The sequence below is a fragment of the Equus asinus genome, chromosome 10 (genome assembly GCF_041296235.1).
Source record: "Equus asinus isolate D_3611 breed Donkey chromosome 10, EquAss-T2T_v2, whole genome shotgun sequence".
Classification (NCBI taxonomy): Eukaryota; Metazoa; Chordata; class Mammalia; order Perissodactyla; family Equidae; genus Equus; species Equus asinus.
Genome location: NC_091799.1, coordinates 67,815,641 through 67,832,605, shown reverse-complemented (window position 1 = coordinate 67,832,605; position 16,965 = coordinate 67,815,641). Strand labels below are relative to the sequence as shown.

General features: G+C 35.1%; 1 protein-coding gene across 10 annotated transcripts in view; it reads right to left on the bottom strand.

The window, feature by feature from the left end:
• Window positions 1-16,965, bottom strand: part of SLC38A9 (solute carrier family 38 member 9) — a 105,948-nt gene that overhangs the window by 22,394 nt on the left and 66,589 nt on the right. For all 10 annotated transcript variants that reach the window (XR_001401176.3, XR_011506472.1, XM_044771697.2 and 7 more), the window contains 2 exons: window positions 16,328-16,435; window positions 1,341-1,447 (listed from right to left, as the gene is read on the bottom strand). Coding sequence is in view for 8 of the 10 variants with exons in the window: in XM_044771697.2 (XP_044627632.1) it covers window positions 1,341-1,447; window positions 16,328-16,435 (215 nt within the window). In the remaining 2 variants the exon portion in view is untranslated. The remainder of the gene's footprint in view (window positions 1-1,340; window positions 1,448-16,327; window positions 16,436-16,965) is intronic.

Here is a 16,965-nt window from a genome sequence, read left to right as displayed (position 1 = left end):
ATCTTTTTAAATTTATTGAGATTTGTTCAATGACTCAGCATATGGTCTATGTTGGTAAATGTTCCATGTGCATTTGAAAAGAATGCATGTTTTGCTGCTGTCTGAAGGAAGACTCTTATAAATGCCAATTAGATCAAGTAGATTGATTGTATTTTTTCTGTTTTCTATATCCTTACTTATTTTCTATTTATTTTATCAATTATTAAGGGAGGAGTGATGAAATCTCCAATTATAATTGTGGATTTATCAACTTCTCTTTTCAGTTTTGACTGTGGCTGCTTCATTTATTTGGAAGCTCTGTCATTGGGTGCATACATATATAGGATGATGATGATGATCTTCTTGATGAAGTGATCCCTAAAAATCATTAGGTAATGTTCCTCTTTATCTTTGGCAATACTCCTTGCTCTGATGTCTACTTTGTCTGATATTAAAACAGCTTCTCTACCCTTCTTTTTTTTTGTTTTTTTTTAAAGATTGGCACCTGAGCTAATAACTGTTGCCAATCTTTTTTTTCTTTTCTTCCCAAATCCCCCCAGTACCTAGTTGTATATTTTAGTTGTGGGTCCTTCTAGTTGTGGCATGTGGGATGCCGCCTCAACATGGCCCGATGAGTGATGCCATGTCCACACCTAGGATCTGAACTGGGGAAACCCTGGGTCACCAAAGCAGAGCACGGGAACTTAACCACTTGGCCCCAGGGCTGGCGCCTACTCTATCCTTCTTATGTTTATTGTCTGTGTGATATATCTTTACATTTAAAGTAAGTTTCTTATAGAAAGTATACAGTTAGGTTTTGTTACTTTAATCAGTCTGACAATCTCTGTCTTTTACTTGCAGTGTTTAGACTATATTTAACATAATTATCATATGAGTGGGTTTAAATCTATTATCTTGCTATTTGTTTTCTATTTGTCCCATCTATTCTTTGTTTCCTTTTTCCTGTCTTCTTTTAGGTCACTTGGGTTTTTTAAAACACTTTTATCATCACTATTGGCTACTGGCTATACCTCTTTGTTTTTTCAGGGATAGCTTTATAGCAGCAGTTGGGAAACCATGGCTCATGGGTGAAATCTGGCCCACTTTCTGTTTTTGTAAATAAAGTTTTCTTGAAACACAGCCACCACTCATTTGTTTACATATTGTCTATGACTACTTTCATGCCACAACAGCAGGGTTGGGTAGCTGTAACAAAGACCACGTGACCCGTGTGGTCTTTGTTAAATAAAATATTGACCATCTGAACTTTTACAGAAAAAGTTTGCTGACCACTGCTCTATGGTTTAAATTTAAAAATTAAGATCCAGTAACAAAAGTCAATTCCTCAATTAATTACTCACATTGTTTTCTTGGTTCTTGTTGTTCTTCAAGAGTGTGATAATACAATTATGAATAAAGAAAGCAAGGGTAAGTACTCCAGTCAGCTGTGGAAACTGAAATCTTATCTCTAGGAGAAAAAGAGAGGGAAAAAAACACATTAAAACTGACAACTAGAAAATTAATATGAGTAGTGAAAAATTGATTACTAAAAATCAGTTGTCTCTATTCTGTCCAGGGAATAAGAATATTAAAATGTCTTTACAAAGTTCCTGAAGGTCAGTATTATATTTGAGCAAAGCACTTGAAAGGGAAAGAAAAAGAATCAAGAAACAACTACTCTGTGAGGGTACTTTATATCAGTTGTTCCTATTTGAGGTTACAGAACAAGTACGTGACAGAGAAGGATTCAAACTCAGAGTCTGTCTGGCTCTGAAGTTCTTCCTCTTCTAATAGCAGGATTTGCCACAAAAATATCTTTAGAAGAGAAATCAGGGATGGGAGAATCGGTTACTTAACTTTCTTCAATGGCTAATCTAAAATGCATTGCTTAACAATACTGGAAATAAATGTCTACATAGAGGGGAATGATTAAACTATGATACAGTTGCTCAGTGGTATACAGTATGTAAGAATTATGTTCTAGAGAAAGATTTTATGCCACAGCCAATGTTCATGATTCATATAGCATGTAAAATATGATTTTACTCTTATTTTAAAAGTGTCTGTGTGTATATATATGCGTAAGCAAAGAAAAAAGACTGGAGGGGTATCCACAAAAGTATGAATAGTGGTTATCTCCGGCTAATGGGATTTATTTTAAATTAACCACTTAACCATATTCACTAAATTTTCTACAATAAACACAAAGTTATTTTGAAATAAGAATAATAACACATTTCAAAAGCACTGCCAATTTCTGTCTTTGAGGTCTGCTAATACAAAAATGAAAAAATTGTTTTTATGTAGAATAAGACCATGATTTACCTGAAAACAGTGCTGGATCTAGCCAAAGTAGGTGGCAAAGTGGAGAACAACGCATCTCAGGGCTTTCTTAGTGTAAAGAGTAGAAATGAGAAAAGAGAAGCCACTGATTTTTTGCCATAATATTTTAGGAAGGGAAGTGAGAACAACTAAGAATCAAGTGCTAGCTGTAAAAGAATTCAGGAGGTAAGGTCAAAAAAATTACATACTTTTGTTTCCCATCAAGTTTTTTGTTTGTCTGTTAGCTTTCATCTGAACTTTTTATCTGTGGGAGCAATTCAAAGTGTATTTTTCTTAGGAAAATTTTCCCCCGTTCTGTCTACAATCTTTTAAATTTTTTGCATTTCAGCAATAAAATAAAATGTGGGAGCAACTCTCATTTCTGTTTTTTTTTTTAAAAAAACCTCTTAATAAATTGGGAATAGGAGGATGCTTTCTTAATAAGAAAAAGACTGATCATTTCACATCATCAGTCAGCATTATACATATACAATTATAATACAGGCACCATTTTTGGGAGGATGCTAAAATTATTATTTACACATGACTTTATTATTTGCAGATATTCTTTGCAGAGAAACAACTAAAAAACTTTTTAGTAAGAATTCAAAGTCATCAAATCACAAAGGAAGAGAGGAAGAAAAGAACTACAAGACAGCCATAAATCAATTAACATAATGGCAATACTAAGTCCATACCCATCAATAATTACTTTAAATGTAGATTGACTAAATCCTCCAACCAAAAGACACAGACTGGCTGAATGGATAATAAGACAAGACCCAACTAGATGCTGCCTACAAGAGACTCACTTCAGCTTTAAGGATAAACATAGACTGAAAGTGAAGGGATGAGAAAAGATTATCCATGCAAATGAAAACCAAAAGAAAGCAGGACTATATTTACATCAGACAAAATAGACTTTAAGCCAAAGGCTGTAACAAGAGACAAGGAAGATCATTCTATAATGATAAAGGGATTAATTCATCAAAAGGATATGACATTTGTAAATTTTTATGCTCCTAACACAGGAGCATCTTAATATGTGAAGCAAATATCAACAGATATGAAAGGAGAAATAGCAATACAATAATAGAAAAGAACTTCAATAACCCACTTTCAACAATGGACAGACCATCCAGACAGAAAATCAATAAGGAAACATTGGACTTATATGACATGTTAGATCAGATAAACGTAAGACATTTACAGAACACTCCATTCAACAGCAGCAGAATACACATTCTTCTCAAGTGTACATGGACCATTCTCCAGGATAGATCATATGTTAGGTGGCAAAACAAGTCTTAACAAATTTAAGATTGCAACTAAATGAAGCATCTTTTCCAACCACAATGGTATGAAACTAGAAATCAATTACAAGAAGAAAACCGGAAAAATGACAAATACGTGGAGATTAAACAACATGCTACTGAACAACCAATGAGTCAAAGAAGAAATCCAAAGAGAATTCAGTAAATATCTTGAGACAAATGAAAATGGAAACATAACATATCAAAAGATAAAGGATGCAGCAAAAACAGAAGAGGGAAGTTTATAGTAATAAACGCCTACATTAAGAAATAAGAAAGATCTCAAATAGACAACCCAATTTTACACCTCAAAGAACTAGAAAAAGAACAAACTAAGCCTAAAGTAGTAGATGGAAGGAAATAACAAAGATCCGAGTGGAAATAAATGAAATAGAGACTAAAAAGACAATAGAAAAGATCAATGAAACTAAGAGCTGGTTTTCGAAAAGATAACAAAAACAAAAAGACAAACATTTAGCTAGGTTAACCAAGAAAAAAAGAGAAAGGACTCAAATAAATAAAATTATAAATGAAAGAGGAGACATCACAACTGATACCACAGAAATACAAAGGATCATGAGACTACTGTGAACAATTATAAACCAACAAATTGGACAACCTAGAAGAAAAGGATAAATTCCTAGAAACAGCCAACCTACCAAGACTGAATCATGAAGAAATAGAAAATCTAAACAGACCAATAATTAGCAAGGAGATTGAAACAGTAATAAAAAAATCCCCCAATAAAGAAAAGTCCAGGTAGGACCAGATAGTTTCACTGGTCAATTCTACCAGAGATTTGAAAAAGAATTAATACCAATCTTTCTCAAACTCTCTGAAAAATAAAAGAGGAGGGAACACTTCCAAACTCATTTCCACAAGGCCAGCATTACCCTGATACCAAATCCAGACAAGAACACTATAAGAAAAGAAAATTATAGGCCAATATCCCTGACGAACAAAACGTAAAAATCCTCAACAGAATATTAGCAAACTGAATTCAACAATACATTAAAAGAATCATACACCATGATCAAGTGGAATTTATTCCAGGGATGTGAGGATGGTTCAACATGCAAAACCAATCAATGTAACATACCACATTAACAAAATGAAGGATAAAAATTGATCATCTCAATAGAGGCAGAAAAAGTATTTTACAAATTTCAACATCCATTTGTAATAAGAACTCTCAAGAAACTAGGTAGATGGAATGTACATCAACATAATAAAGGCCATATATGACAAGTTCACAGCTCAATTCATACTTGACCATGAAAAGCTGAAAGCTTTCCCTCTAAGATCAGGAAAACACAAGGATGCCTACTCTCACCACTTTTATACAACATACTATTGGAAGTCCTACTCAGAGCAATTAAGCAAGAAAAAGTAATAAAAGTCATCCAAATTAGAAAGGAAGAAGTAAAACTGCCTCTATTTGCACATGACATGATATTATATATAGAAAATCCTAAAGACTCCACAAAAAAACTGTTGAATTAATAAATTCAGTAAAGTTGCAGGATACGAAATCAATATACAAAAATCTGTTGCATTTCTATACACTAACAATGAACTATTAGAAAGGGAAATTAAGAAAACAATCCCATTTACAATGGCAACAAAAAGAATAAAATACTTAGGAATAAATTTGACTAAGGAAGTGAAAGATCCATAAATGGAAAACTACAAGATAATAATGAAAGAAATTGAAGACGACACAGATAAATGGAAAGATATTCTATGCTCATGGGTTGGAAGAATTAATGTTGTTAAAATGTCCATACTACAAAGAAATCTACAGATTCAATGGAATCCCCATCAGAATTCCAATTTTCATATGAAAATGTGGTATTTTTAACAGAAATAGAACAAACATCCTAAAAATGTGTATTGAACCACAAAAGACCCCAAATAGCCAAAGCAATCTTGAGAAAGAACAAAGCTGGTGGCATCATGCTTGCTGATTTCAAACCATATTACAAATCTATAGTAATCAAAACAGTATGGGACTGGCAAAAAACAGACACTTTGGTCAATGGAATAGAATGGAGAGCCCAGAAATAAACCCACACCTATATCGTCAATTAATTTATTACCAAGGGACTACGAACATACAATGGGAAAAGGACAGTCTCTTCAATAAATGGTGCTGGGCAAACTGGACAGCCTTATGCAAGAAAAATAAGACCAGACCCCTATCTTATATCATATACAAAAATCAATTCAAAATGGATTGCACCCTTGAATGTAAGACCTGAAACCATAAAACTCCCAGAAGAAAACATAAGGGATAAACTCCTTGAGATTGTTCTTGGCAGTGATTTTTTTGATTTGACACCAAAAGCAAAGGCAACAAAAGCAAAAATAAACAGGTGGGGCTACATCAAACTAAAAAACTTCTGCACAGCAAAGGAAACCATTGATGAAATGAAAAGGAAACATACAGAATGGGTGAAAATGTTTGAAATCATATATCTGATAAGGGGTTAATATCCACAATATATAAATAACTCATACAACTCAATAGCACAAAAATAAACAATTTGATTAAAAAATGGGCAGAGGAACTAAATAACCCTTTTCTAAAGAAGACATACAAATAGGGGAACAGCCCCATGGCTGACTGGTTAAGTTTGTGTGCTCCACTTCAGTGGCCTGGGGTTGGCCAGTTCAGATCCTGAGCACGGACCTACACACTGCTCAACAAGCCATGCTGTGGTGGCAACCCCAACAGAAGAACTAGAAAGACCTACAACTAGGATATACAACTATGTACTGGGGCTTTGGGGAGGGAAAAAAAAGGAAGATTGGCAAAAGATGTTAGCTCAGGGCCAATCTTGCTCACCAAAAAAAAAAAAAAAAAGAAAGAAAAGAAAAGAAAGAAGACATACAAATGGCCAACAGGTACACGTAATATTGCTCAACATCATTAATCATCGGGGGAATGCAAATCAAAACCACAATGAGATATCACCTAATACCTCTTAAAATAGCTATCATCAAAAAGACAACAGATAAGTGCTGGTGAGCATGTGGAAAAAAGGGAACCCTTGTGCATTGGTGGTGAGAATGTAAACTGGTACAGCCACTAGGGAAATCAGAATGGAGGGTCTGCAAAAAATTTAAAATAGAACTACTATATGATCCAGCAATCCCACTTCTGGGCATATGTCCAAAGGAAATGAAAACACGATCTCAAAGAGATATCTGCACTCCCATGTTCATTGCAGCATTATTCACAATAGCTAAGACACGTGTCAATTATATCTCAATAAAGCAGAGAAAAAAAATTCAAAGTAAGGTAGCTAGAAAGAAAAAAATACAAAAAATCAACATCTTTCTTATATACCTGTAATAACTGGTTAGAAGATATAAAGACAAATTAAAAGGTACCATTCACAATAACAAAACAGACATTGCTAACAAAACAGACACTGTTAAAGTTATTCCTAGGCCATAACATGCCAAATTTATATTAAAATATTATAAAACTTGACTGTGGCAGCCATGTAAGTGTACTACTCAGATCTCATTTCAAGTGAGAACCTGATGCAAGGGTGCAGTTAGCTGATAGCCTCCAGCTGCAGCCCCTTTGGGATCTGCCGACCTATTCAAGCAGCAGTCACACGCTCCCTGGGCAGCTCCTGGCATAATGACTGAGCAAGCAGAGTACTATGGCTTGACCACTTTTCCCCAACCCTGGACTCCTCTGCAGACAATCTTTGCCAGAGCTTCACATTGGGTTGGCTAAAACTTTCTGAGTCTATTCCTACCCAGTCCTCCTCCTCTCCTTCTCTCCTTTCACAGATCTGAGCTACACTGTGGTCTGATGCAGCCACCTACTCCTGCTTGCTCTCCCTTCTATGTTTCATAAGTGCTCCCTCAATAAATTACTTGTACTTGTTACTCCATTTTGATGTCTGCTTACTGGAGAACTTGAACTGACACAACTGGTACTGGAAGTGGTCTAAGAAAGTGGCAGTGAAATAGAAATTGGGCACTGGATCACTTATCACCCAGCTTTGAATTATCTTCTCAGCAGTGCTTCAGCCATATCCCAAGGTTCTGACAGTGTTGTCATTATCATTGTTTTTCTACATATTCTTGTTGATTCAGAGAGAGTGAATAAATGAGGCTATGGCACCTATGATCTCAACTTATCTTTTTAAATTTTCTTTGTATTTGACTATAGCAGCTCCATTAGGAATCCTATTTTTAGGCAGGGAATACAGGACTATTCTTCCTCTACCATATTGACCTCCTGAAGACCTAGAAGCCTGTCTCCTAGTTCAGCTAACCCCAAATAAGGGGGAAGGAGAGTCTGATAGCCAGCCAGAGAGTTACTTTTAGCTTAAAATAGACTGCTCTTCATGATCTGGCCTTTGCTTCTTTATCCTTATCTCCCATCACTTTCCCAGCAAGTATTCTTTCATTCCAGACATACAAATTCCTGTAATTTCCTAAATGGGTCATATCAGCTCAGGCCTTATCTGTTGTGTAAACTTGTTATTCCCTTGCCTGGCATACACCCCTTCCTCCAATTCTTCATTTAAAGAACTCCTTTCGGCCCTTAAAACATTCTCTATTTAGAACCCTTCTCTCATTCCCAATTTTTACTTACATGAATTCCTCTATATTACTATGTCTCATGTATATATCTTTGTACTATGATCGTTAATTCACAACTTGGTCTTACTGCTCAACTGTAAGTTCCTGGACGACAGTGGGTCATGTCTTTTTTTTGACAACGTATGGTACATAATCAGAGGCATTCATTTATTTTCAGAATGAAGGACTTTCAATCATGGAAATGGTCAAAAATTCTACTTTAAACGGTTCTTCAAAATGATTTTGCTTTTTGCTAAGATCTATTGGTTTTCAATAAGTTCTCTTCAATTTAGTTGATCTTTCCTGTCTCTCAGAGCAATCAACCTCCATTATCCCTAAGATGCCTCCTGAGGAACTTGTTAGTTGATCCTTTTCTAAGGCAGGTGATACCACCGTTGTTTCTAACTTGTCAAATTAAGTAGCTATCCAGCTTTTTCCAATTAGCCAACAAAACTATCTTTTTGAGTGAATTTCTTGAGAACTTGAGATCCCTTTTAACAGCTTTACTGAAACATAATTCACATATATGTCACCAATTTAATATGTACAATAAATAGTTTTTAGTAGATTAACCAACTTGTGCAACCATCACCACAGTACTTTATTCCCTTCTATTGACAAATAATATTCCATTGTATGGATATATCACTTCATTTAACCACTCATCGGTGATGGACATTTGGGTTCTTTCCACTTTTTGGCTATTATGAATAATGCTGCTATGAACATTCTTGTACAAGTTTTCGTATGGAAAATATGCCTTTTTAAAGACCTGAGACATTTACACTATGATCAGTGCACAGTAAATTAAAGAGAGATTCCTTCACAAAGTAGTTTTAAAGAAGACTCAAACTTCTGATCATTTTCAAACTGCCTACTTTTTTCCTTTGAGAAGGCATATTAAGAAAAGCAGTAGGCAGAGAAGGAAAAGATAATTGCAATACATTAATATGACAAAGGACACATATCTAGAATGTATGAAGAACTCCTATATATCAATAAGAAAAAAATAGTTAGAAAAATGGGCAAAAAACTTGAAGAGACACTTGACAAAAGAGGAAATCCAAATTGCCAATGAACATAAAAAAGGTGCTAACTTCATCAGCCATTGGAAAATGCAAATGAAAACCACAATACTACTACATACCCACCAGAAAGGCTAGATGAAAAAGACAGAAAATACAAGTGTTAGTGAAGATGCGGAGCAACTAGAACACTCAAACACTACTGGTGGGGAATGTAAACTGGTACAACCATTTTGGAGAGCTGTTTGGCAATATCTACCAAAGCAGAATATATGCACGCCCTTTGACCCAGCAATTCCACTCCTAGGTTTATACTCAAGAGAAAGCAGCCATGTGTTCACCAAAAGATAGGTATGAGAATGAAGACTGATGCCATAAACATAATAGTGAAAAACTGGAGACTACTCAACTGTCCCTTAACAGTAAAAGATAAAATGTGGCATAGTTAGACAATGAAATACCAATGAGAATGAATGAACTACAAATACACACAATAATATGGATAAATATGACAATATAATGTTGATTAGAAGAAGCCAGACACCAAAGAATACATACTGTATATGCCATTTCTATTAAGTTAAAAAAACAGGCAAGACTAACCTTTGTGTTAGAAGTTAGAACGTGGTTATCTTTGCAGGGAGATAGTGACTGGTAGGGAGAATGAGAGGGACTTCCAGGATGCTAGTAATTTCTGTTTTTGATCTGGGAGCTGGGTATCTTGTGTGTTCAGTTTGTGAAAATTAATCGAGCTGTACACTTAGAGTTGTGCACTTGTGTCTATGTAAGTTATACTTCAATAAAAAGTTCAAAAGCAAAAACAAAGAAACAGTGGGGCATACGTGTAAAAAATAAGAAGACAGAAATTCCATTATATTTGGAAGCATTATTAGGTATCAACAAGTGAATGGTAAAATGTAGTCTGCTCCTAATGGAAAGTGAATAACAAAACTATTTAAAGCATATGTGGTTAGAAAATTATTTTTTCTGGTTACAAATGAACACAATGCTGCTATTAAATGGCAAATCACCTGATAATCCTTGATAATCAGTGTCTGAAGTCTCTTTGAAGTCAGTCTCAAAGCATTTAACAGTTTTCACTTAAAAAATGTAATCAACTGTAGTCTTAAATGCGTACTAATTGTTAAAAGTTAATAGTATTACAAGGTTTCTAATGAAAACCAGCATTCTCTTGCTTCATACCTCCCATCCTGCATCCTGTTTCCCAGAGTCAACTAATTTTAACTCTGCTAACTCTTCAGCATATTTTAAATTTATAATCTAGCTTATTTTTTAAGTAATATGCTTATATTCCTTTTCCTTTATTTTTCAATTTTAGACATAATTCATTGGTTTTCCACTAGAAGGCTTTAATTTATACCACTACTACCACTCATACTTTCCCATCTCCTATTCCCCCAATATAATTATACTTTTGATTTTTCAAAATCAATATTCAATGTTTTAATTTTTGTGATTATATATTATTCATTGTTAAGCTATGGACTGTATTATTACATTTTCTTCCTCACATAAAAATACTTTTGTTGACCTGTTTTTCTAAAGGTAATAATTGACTTTTTCCTTTTTGGCTACCTAATTTTCTAGTTAACAGTAATTCTTTTCCAACTCTCCAAAAAAATGATACAACTCCACTCTAGCTATACAACACATTAAATAATATTTTCCATTTTATTTTTTCTTGGAAAAAAATGCCTCCTGGGGCCATCTGTCTACCTGCTGTAATCTGGGCTGGTTGCTCTCTAGGCCTGTTGCACAGCTGTTTCCTAGGATTTCCCTTCACCATCACTCTGGGTATTTCTTGATTTACTACTTCTTTTTGGTGGAGCACATTTTGCAGTTTTTTCCTGAGAAAGAGTGCATGGAAGGTAAAATTTTGTGAGACTTTACTTTCGGAAAATATATTATTCTCTAACACTTGACTGAGAGTTTGGTGGGATTAGAATTTTAGGTTAAAATAACTTATTCTGAGACATCTGATGACACTTCTGTTGTCTTCTAGCTTTCAGAGTTGTTAAAAAGTCTGATACTATCCTGATTTCAGACCTTTTGCATAGACCCTACTCTTCATCCCCAGAAGCTTTAAGGGTCTTCTCTTTATTCCTGGTACTTTGAAATTTTATGATGATATGCTTTGGTGTGAGTCTTAGTCACAGTGCTGGGCACTTCAGGCCCTTTACATCTAGAAACCCATGTTCTTCAGTTCTGGGGAAATTTCTTAAATTATCTCTGATAATTTCCTCCTCTTCATTTTCTCTCTTTATGGAACTATTTTTAGTTGGACATTGGGCCACCTAGATTAATGCTCTAATTTTCTTATATTTTCTCTATTTTTCCTTCTGCCCTCCCTCCCTTCCTTCTTTCTGTCCATCCATCCAACTGTCCATCCATTCATCCAAGATTTCTAGTCTATTTTTTGGGAAGTTAGCTTTATCTTCCAAATTTTCTTTGAATTCTAATTTCTATAATATTTTTGATCTAAGACCAAACTCCCTACTTTCCTTTCTTTCTTGGCATCCAAGTATTGTTTCATGGATCTATCACTTTCTTCTGTCACTATGAGGGTGTAATTTTTTGGGAAGTTTTCTTTTGTTCCCTCTTACTCTCTTTTCCCTTCAAGTTCCTTTTTTCTTTTCTGTTTTGTTTTCATGTAAGAGGCTTTCCACAAATATCTAGTGATCTGTGTCTATTTGTTTATATTTAAAAGTGAAGCACTAAAAACATATATACTTAGTAGATATCTCAATAGTCTGACACAAGCAAGGTACCTGCTTTGGTAGAACCCAAATATTTGAGACTCTAGGTCTTTTCTCTTGGGCTTGTCAGTTTCTCCAGATGAGAATCCTCTATTATCCTATGCTATCAGCATTCTTGGAGCAAATGAGTGAAGACAAGAGAGTTGGAAGGGTATAGGAGAGTGTATGGTCTCACCATTCAGCATATACGCTTTTGCTTAATCCCTGTTTTCAGACTAGCCTTATTCTCCCTCTTTGTTGTTTGTCAAACCTGAGTTCAGAGACTGATTCAGTTTCTTCCATCCCTTGCTAGGTTGAAGAGGGAAAGGAAGGGTTACATCTAACATTCCTGATAAAAAATTTCAAGGAATTCTCTCATTTTAAGTTCTCTTTACCCTTGCTTTCAGAGTTACACAAATGCCTCCAAATGCTGAAGCTTTCAAGGATTGTATGGCTCAAATTGGCCTCCTTTGTGTTGGAATCCCTCTCTATAGGTCCTTACACTTCAGCTTTCTCTTCTTTGCTGGCAGTACCAACCATCTATCAGTTTTCCAGCTTCTAAAACTATGTTGCTCTCTCTTGTCTGCTATTGTTTCTTCTATAGAGGCTCTTTGTGTTTGTTTTTTACATCTATTTCTTTACTGTTGTTTTAATGGGATTTAGGAAGGAGTAGAGATAAACACATTTATTCATTCAACAATTATTTACTGGGTACTCACTATATGCCAGGAAGTAGTATAAGCCTTGGAGATACAATAGTAATAGAGGAGTATAAAAAACAAAAAAAAAGAACATCCCTTTTCTCAGAAAGCTAACTTTTTAAAGGAGACAGATACACAAGGAAAAAATAAATAAGGTATTCCTTACTGTCTGATCTTTCATTATCCAAATTCAAGAACCAAGTAGATTTGGAAACATGTATGGCTAAGTCCCTTGTTACCTTAACTTCTGCTACTTTCTATCTGAAACTCAGGAACTAAGTAGATTAGAATAATAGATATCACTCAATAATATTCCAACTCATTATCAAAATCAGAAACTTAATAAATTTAGATAGCCAGGGATACTTGCACATAAGATTTGGTAGTAATGAGAGCTCTAAAGAAAAATAAGGAAAAAGAAGGAGGGGTGGGAGTGGGCAGGACGTCAGGGAAGACCTCTCTAACGATACTAACGATGCAGATACCCGAGAGAGGACATGGGAATTTCATGCACAGGGAACAGTAAGTGCAAAGATTCTGAGTTAGGAGTGTGCTTGGTATTTTGAGGAACAGCAAGAAGACAGTGTGGCTGGAGTGGACTGAATGAGTGGGAAAGTAGTAGGGGATGAAATCAGAGAGGAAGTCAGGAGTCGAATCATATAGGGCCTGTGGACTATGATAAAGACTTGCCTTTATTCTGAATGAGATGGGAAACCATTAGAGGCTTTTGAAGTTTGTTTTAAAAACGTCACTTCAGCTGCTAGGTGTTGAACAGACTATGGAAGGGGGAGATGGAGTAGAAACTGTGAGACTAGTTAAGAGGTTACTACAATAATCAGATGAGAGATTAGTAGTTTGCCACAGTTCTTTTGGTGGAAACGCTAAGAAGTAGTCAGAGTCTTAGTTTATTTTGACAGTAGAGCTTATATGCTTTGCAGATATAGAGGGTGGAAAAAAGGTCAAGTATGACTCCAAAGTTTTTGGCCTGAGCACATGGAAAATTGGAGCTACCATTTTCTGACATAGAGAAGAGCAGCTTAAGCAGGTTGGTGAGATGGGAGTGGATAAGGAAGGAAACAAGTATTTGATTTTTGTAAATTTAATTTTGAGATACCTGCTGGCCATCCACGTAGAGATGTAGAAGGGCAGGCAGATATATGACTATGGATTTCAGTGGAGAGATCTGGGTTAGAAATATAAAATTGGGACTAGTTGTCATATAGACAATATAAACCCAGGTGGCTAGATGACATTACTTAGGGAATAAAGGTAGAGAGAAGGAGGTGAGGATAGTAAACCCTGGATGATTCCATCATTTAGAGGTCAGAAATATGAGGAGCAATTATGTGGAAGAATCAAGAGAGAATGGGATTTTAGAAGTTAAGTAAAGAAAGTGTTGTAAGATGGAGTAACCAAATGTGCCCTATGCTGCTGATAGGTTGAGTAAGAAGAGAAGTGAGGATTGGTCATTAGATTTGGCAAGATGAAGTCATGGGTCATCAAGACTGGACCATGAGTGGAATGACTGTGGCAAAAGCCTAACAGAAGTGAATTCAAGGCAAAATGAAAGATAAGTGGAGACAGTAAGCATAGGCAACTCTTTCAGTTTTTCTTTAAAAGGAAGCAATAGCTAGAGGGGAATGTGGGGTTATATGAGTTTTTCTTTTTAGATTGGGAGACAGGTTTATATACTGGTAGGAATAGTTCAGTAAAGGCAAAATTTGATGATATGATTAAGGAGAAAGAATGGATAACTGCAAAAGTAAAGTCCTTGAGTAGGCAGGAAAGGATAGGATGAAATACATGAGTACGTTTTTTCTCCTTATTTTTCCAGTTACCCGGGAGGGAGGGCAATGGGATCTACTGCGTTGAAAAATAAATTTTTAGAAACAAGAGTATATAAAAAAGGATTCAATCAGAACTACACGTTTATGTGAATTCTTCATCAGGACAGTAAAGATTCACACCCTCCAAAGTTCTCTGATTCTTAATAAGCTTTTACTAAAAAGATTTTCTGACATATTTTTATTCTTGAGAAGTTCTTCAATCGCAATAGAGTAATTAATTTCAGGACCATAAATATTAACACAAGCCTCTTTTAGTCCTCATGATTCTCCCTTCATATCATTTAGAAATGAAGTAAAGTGAAATAAATGGCTTAATATCTATTTAAATATGTTCTCTTTTCCATCTTCTAAATAACTATTTATATTCTCCGCTTCCCTCATATTTATCTCTAATGTTCTATCATTAGCAGAAAATTTTATCACTAAGACTCAACATAAATCAATGTGGATCTAATTTTAGAAAATAATATCCTAGACTATTTTTATCAATCAATGGAAGAACTAGCTTAAAGTTGCCATTTTCATCAGTGTCCAATTTTAAATACAAACAGAGAGAAGGATGCCTTTCAAGCCCCAGTACTTCCTTTATCCTGAATTTACCCTGACCTTTTAGTCTTTGTGGGTTTCTAATAGAAATAAAAAATCAAAGCTAATACAGCCAAGATAATCTGAAAACAAGTAACCATGGTAACGTAAACAACAACTTCCAGTGACTACCAACTCAGTATACCTGGAAAACATAGGAATGTTGTAACAAAAGAAATAAAGATGTAGTGGACAAAAACTATAAAACTTTAGAGAGTAACACCAGATACAGAATAGAGACTTGAAATTCTAGACTACCTGAATGGAAAGAAAGCAGTTTTTCCAAACCAACAACGGAATTTTGTACTACTTTCTCCTTATTAGTTTTCAAGATACTAGTCTAAGAGTCACTTCTATTTTCTAATCTGACTCTTCATGTAGCATTATCCATTCATTGTTTCACGGTGCTTTTATCATGTCCCAAATCCTCTAAATTTGGTGAAATTTTAGAAATTGCCAAGTTATAACATGAAAAAAAAAAAAGAGGGAGAGAGGGGCTAGCCCTGTTGCCGAGTGGTTAAGTTCTCGTGCTCTGCTTCAGTGGCCCAAGGGTTTCGCTGTTCAGATCCTGGGCACAGACATGGCACTGCTCATCAAGCCACATAGCAGAACCAGAAGGACGTACCACTAGAATATACAACTAGGTACTGGGGGGTTGCTTTGGGGAGAAGAAGAAGAAGAAAAAAGATTGGCACAGATATTAGCTCCGGTGCCAATCTTTAAAAAAAAAAAGAAAGGAGGGAGGGAACACTTAATAATTACCATCTTAATTAGCCTGAAAAAGGCAATAGTGAAAAAAAAAAACAACCCATAAGGAGAACAATGATGTTAATGAGCAGTGTTATCCACATATATTAATCACTGACCATGTTCTCAGTCTCTGAAATTCTAGGGGTATGTTTTCTCAGAAAAGTCGAGAGAATGAGTTCTTGATTTTTCAATTGCACTGTAACTCCAATGAACTTCAACTCCCAAATATAAATGACAAAGGGCCCTGGTTACCCCTAACTGCAAGAAAACCAGAGTAATTTCAACTGTACTTTTCTTTTTAGCTTAACAACATTAATAAAAAAACTCATAATAAAAAATTACCACTACTTGTTCTAGAATATCAATAGTTAACAATAGCTAACTTAAAGATCACATTATTGTAATTTATTAATTCTTTATTTGGCTATAACAGCTCACCTGGTACAAAAAATTCTGTTGGCATAAACCAGTGAAATTCCAAATGAAATCCCAAGTGAATAGCCTTAAAGGTGACGAGGAAAATCAAATAGAGAACGGACACTGTGCCTGTGAGAAAAAAATTCAGATTTTTTTTATCATTTATCACCTTTGTGTACTTTACAGACTATTTCAAAATCAAGCTTTGTTTCTACATTCTGAGCAAAGTTTGGAAAATTATTACCTTCATTGATTAAACCCACTAAAACCCAGGGGGGATCTAAAGAACAGAAACAAGCTATGTGAGTCATCAGAAAACAAAGCAAAAAACTATGTAGCAGGCCTAAGAAGAACCAGATATTCATATTGCTGAATCCAAAACTGCCTGATTTACCCATGAGCTGAGTTTAGTGGAGGAAACATGCAGATAGCCCATTACAAAATAGCAAGGTTACATAGGAGAAAAAAAGACAACATAAAACTGAGTCTTATTCTTTGTATTGGAAGTATTAGAGAAGATCAACAAGTTGTTAAAGTCTGTCAGAATATCTAGTTTAAGAAGATAAAGAAAGAAAAGTAGTGAATGTGGATCATAAAACTATGTGAGAAAGGCAATAAGCCAAATAATCCGTGAACAATCTGATCTAGTATCTAGACGA